Below are 4,631 nucleotides of genomic sequence, written 5' to 3' on the forward strand. Positions count from 1 at the left end.
CTAGGTGGAGTGCTATGGCGTCCTAGCTCACAGAAACCTCCAACTCTTGGACTTCAGCAATTCTCTTGCCTTAGCCTCCCAAACAGCTGGGACTATAGGCTCCTACCACAACACCTCAGTGTGTGGTGTATGTGGCCAGTGCCCTACCCACTGAGCTACGGGTGCCCCCCATTTCTTTCTTTTTTTCTCTTTTTTTTTTTGAGACATAGTCTCACTTTATAACTCTCAGTAGAGTGTGATGGAGTTGCACAGCTCACAGCAACCTCAAACTCTTAGACTCAATCGATTCTCTTGCCTCAGCCTTCTTAATATGTGCAGACTACAGGCACCTGCTACAGTGCCCAGCTATTCTTAGAGACGGGTTACCCCTCTTGCTCAGGCTGGTCAGAACTGGTCCATTTCCTTTCCCCTGTGGTTCAGACCCCTATTAAGTATTCCAATTTACCGTGTGAGCCCTAAAATATTTCACACAAATTCCATGATTGCTTTATATAAAAGAGTTGACACTTGCCCCGGTTCTTTGAGTTTACTCCCTTCTGAGAATACTTCTTCCTGAGAATACACATGTGTAACCCAATGGGAGCTGGTTGTGAAAGGTGGGTTTTGGTGTCTCTAGAGCAAGCATCAGAAGCACCAGGCTTTCGAAGCAGAGCTGCACGCCAATGCTGACCGGATCCGTGGGGTCATTGACATGGGCAACTCTCTCATTGAGCGTGGAGCCTGTGCTGGCAGTGAGGATGCTGTCAAGGTATGGCTCCCTATGTCCCAGGAGGGATGTTGGAATGTTACTATCAACTTGATGACTTGACATACAGCCTTCAGAAAAAGTAAATTAGAAGAATTTTGGCTGTCTCCCAAACAGGGGATGCTAGTGAGAAAGTCTCCTATGAGCGTTCTTTATGCTCTTCTCGGATGTTTTTACATTGGACTTTAAGGGAGGGGATTCTTCGTAGCTGCACCATCATTTTGGCTCCTTTCTCTTCCCCAGTCACGCCTGGCTGCCTTAGCTGACCAGTGGCAGTTCCTGGTGCAAAAATCAGCTGAAAAGAGCCAGAAACTGAAAGAAGCCAATAAGCAACAGAACTTCAATACTGGGATCAAGGACTTTGACTTCTGGCTCTCTGAGGTAAGGCTAAGTAGTTTTGCCCACCAGTGTGGTTTCTAGCCATTTGGTGTAATAAGTCAGTCAGCAGATAGGCATTTTGACAGACATCTTTATTATCAGATGTGTTGTGTGCTATAGGGCTTTATAGGCAAAAGGGATGAATGTTTAGAGGAATCTGATTTGGGGTGGGACGAGGGCTGCAGATCATACATCTGCAAAGCAAATGCAAGTAGGAGGAGGTGATGAGGTGCGTGTGGCAGGCAGCACTAACGAGCCAGTGCCAAGACAGAGGCCAAATAGCAGTGGGTTAGGAGAGCAGGCTTGCAGTGAGTGCTCCACACAGAAAATACAGAGAAATAAAAAGTTGTAGAAACTATCACTCTTGACAAGTCTTTTTTTTTTTTTTTTTTTTTTTGAGGCAGGGTCTTATTTTGTCACCCTCGGTAGAATGCAGCTCACAGCAACCTCAGACTCCTGGGCTCAACTGATTCTCTTGCATTAGCCTCCCGAGTAGCTGGGACTAAGGGCACCCACCACAATGCCTGGCTATTTTTAGAGATGAGGTCTCACTCTGGCTCAGACTGGTCTCAAATTTGTGAACTCAGGTGATCCACCCACCTCCACCTCCCAGAGTGCTGGGATTACAGTCGTGAGCCATTGCACCTGGCCTCACTCTTGACATTCTAGAGTGTCTTTCCAGTTCATACACAGTTCTGTGAACATTTGTATAGATATGTTTTCATTATGTATGGTGGGCTCACAGTGTAATTTTTCCTAAACATTTGAATGATGTGTAAGTCCATCAGAGAGCTGTCCACTAATTCAGTGATTCCCATATTGCCGGACTTTTTTTTTTTTTTTGAGACAGCCTCAAGCTATCCTCCTGGGTAGAGTGCTGTGGCATCACAGCTCACAGCAACCACCAACTACTCCTGGGCTTTAGCAAGTCTCCTGCCTCTGCCTCCCAGGTAGCTGGGACTACAGGCGCCCGCCACAACCCCTGGCTATTTTTGGGTTGCAGCCTTCATTGTTTCATTGTTGTTTGGCGGGCCCAGGCTAGATTCAAACCCGCCAGCTCAGGTGTATGTGGCTGGCACCTTAGCTGCTTGAGCCACAGGCGCTGAGTCCATATTGTTCAACATTTAGGTGTTCCCAGGTTTTTAGATTATCAGTTTTGTGCATTTAACATCTTTCTACATTGATCTTTATATACATTACAGATATTCTCCCCGGGGGGAGGGTTTTTTTTTTTTTTTTTTTTTTTTTTTTTTTTTTCGAGTTTTTTTGCAGTTTTTGGCCGGGGCCAGGTTTGAACCCACCACCTCTGGCATATGGGGCTGGCACCCTACTCCTTTGAGCCACAGGCACTGCTCCCCAAGGGGGTTTCTTGAAGTGGGCTTGCTGTGCATTTTGCCACTGAACCAAAGGGAAGGCTTGGGGACTTTTGCCCTTAGCTGTACTATGTAAATGAGTAGGCCGTTGAGGCTGCATTGACTGATAGGGCTGTGTCTCAGTGCCAAGCAGGCTGATAGAAGCTGAGTAGGAATAACAGTAATACCTTGTGATGGTCCAAACAAGGACCTGCAGTAACCCCTGGGTGTCCTTGGTTTTCTAGAACATTAAGTGCGCACCATATAGTAGCCTTTCCTTTCTTTGTTTTCAATGTCAGGTGGAGGCCCTGCTGGCATCTGAAGATTACGGCAAAGACCTGGCTTCTGTGAACAACTTACTGAAAAAACATCAGCTATTGGAGGCAGATATATCTGCCCATGAGGTAAGCAGAGGGAAGAAGGCCAAGCAGAAGGTGTCTGGGACTCAGCTTTGTGTGACTCCAAAGGAGAACCTAGCACGTTTGAGGAAGGAGAGTGATGTCTATCACTTAAAGCAGTGGTTCTTAAAAGTGAGACTCTGTCTCAAAAAAAAAAAAGATGTGCCTTGCTCTGTCACCTAGGCTGGAGTGCAGTAGCAGGATCATAGCTCAGGGCAACATCCAAATCCCAAGGTTCACGGCATGTAGGCGGATGTATCTGCCCATGAGGTAAGAAGCACATTTGTAATGTGCCTCAGGGCCTTATACAATTATTGAAGGCCCTTAACCAATTCTGTTTTACAGATTTATCTGTCAATACTGATCATTATTAAAAATTAAATAAATTAGGCTAGCCCTGGTGGTTTCATGCCTGTAATCCTAGTACTCTGAGAAGTCAAGTCAGGTAGATTACTTGAGCTCAGGAGTTTGAGACCAGCCTGAATAAGAGGGAGACCCTGTCTCTTAAAATAGCCATGTGTGGGTGGCACCTGTGGCTCAAGGAGTAGGGCGCCGGCCCAATATACCAGGGGTGGTGGATTCAAACCTGGCCCTGGCCAAAAAAAAAAAAAAAATAGCCAAGCATTGTGGTAGGTAACTTAGTCTCAGCTACTCAGGAGGCTGAAGCAGAAGGGTCTCTCAAGCCCAAGAGTTTGAGGTTTCTGTGAGCTATGATGTCAGGGTACTCTACCTAAGGCAAGAGAGTAGGACTCTGTCTCAAACAATAAATAAAAAAGAAAGAGAGAAAAGAATTAGCTGGGCGTCATGGAAGGTGCCTATAGTTCCAGATGCGGGAGGATTGTTTGAAATTGGGAGTTTAAGATTGCAGTCAGTGAGGTAGCTGATGTCATAGGACTGTAGCCTGGGCAATAAAATGAAACTTTTGTTTTTTTAAAGAGTCTCACTTTGTCACCCTTGGTACAGTGCCATGGCGTCACAGCACCTCCAGCTCTTGAGCTTAGGCTATTCTCTTGCCTCAGCCTCCCAAGTAGCTGGGACTATATGTGCCCACCACAACGTCCAGCTATTTTTTGTAGCAGTTTGGCTGGAGCTGGGTTTGAACCTACCACCCTCAGTATATGGGACTGGCACCCTACTCACTGAGCCACAGGCACCACCTGAAACTGTTCTCAATTTTTATAGGTTTTTGTTTTTTTCAGACAGAGTCTTAATCTATCACCCACACTAGAGTACAGTGGCATCAGCCTAGCTCACAGCAGCCTCCGCCTCCTGGCCTCAAGTTATTCTGCTATTTTAACCTAGGATTATAGGCACCTGCCATAATGCCCAGCTGATTTTTCTATTTTTAGTAAAGAAGGTGGTCTCACTCTTGCTCAGGCTGGTCTCAAACTCCTGGCCTCACGTGACCCTCCCATCTCAGCCTCCCAGAGTACTAGGATTACAGGCATGAGCCACTGTGCTCATCCTGGAGGAATATTTTAATCCTGGTTAATCGTGAATATTGTTCTTTGGTACTACACCAACATCAATAAGTGGGGCTCGGCGCCTGTGGCTCAAGCAGCTAAGGCGCCAGCCACATACACCTAAGGTGGCAGGTTCAAATCCCCAGCCTGGGCCTGCCAAACAACAATGACGGCTGCAACTAAAAAATGGTCAGGCATTGTGGCGGGCACCTGTGGTCCCAGCTACTTGGGAGGCGGAGGCAGGAGACTCGCTTGAGCCCAGGAGTTGGAGGTTGCTATGAGCTGTGATGCCATG

The 4,631-nt window shown here is 46.8% G+C and overlaps 1 protein-coding gene across 1 annotated transcript in view; it reads left to right on the forward strand.

The window, feature by feature from the left end:
* Positions 1 to 4,631, forward strand: part of SPTAN1 (spectrin alpha, non-erythrocytic 1) — an 89,219-nt gene that overhangs the window by 65,554 nt on the left and 19,034 nt on the right. The window contains 3 exon segments of the mRNA XM_023510575.1: positions 617 to 748; positions 989 to 1,126; positions 2,775 to 2,909. Coding sequence (XP_023366343.1) covers positions 617 to 748; positions 989 to 1,126; positions 2,775 to 2,909 — 405 coding nt within the window.

This window comes from Otolemur garnettii, unplaced genomic scaffold, assembly GCF_000181295.1.
Source record: "Otolemur garnettii isolate 467f Iridium unplaced genomic scaffold, OtoGar3 scaffold00014, whole genome shotgun sequence".
NCBI classification, from domain to species: Eukaryota; Metazoa; Chordata; class Mammalia; order Primates; family Galagidae; genus Otolemur; species Otolemur garnettii.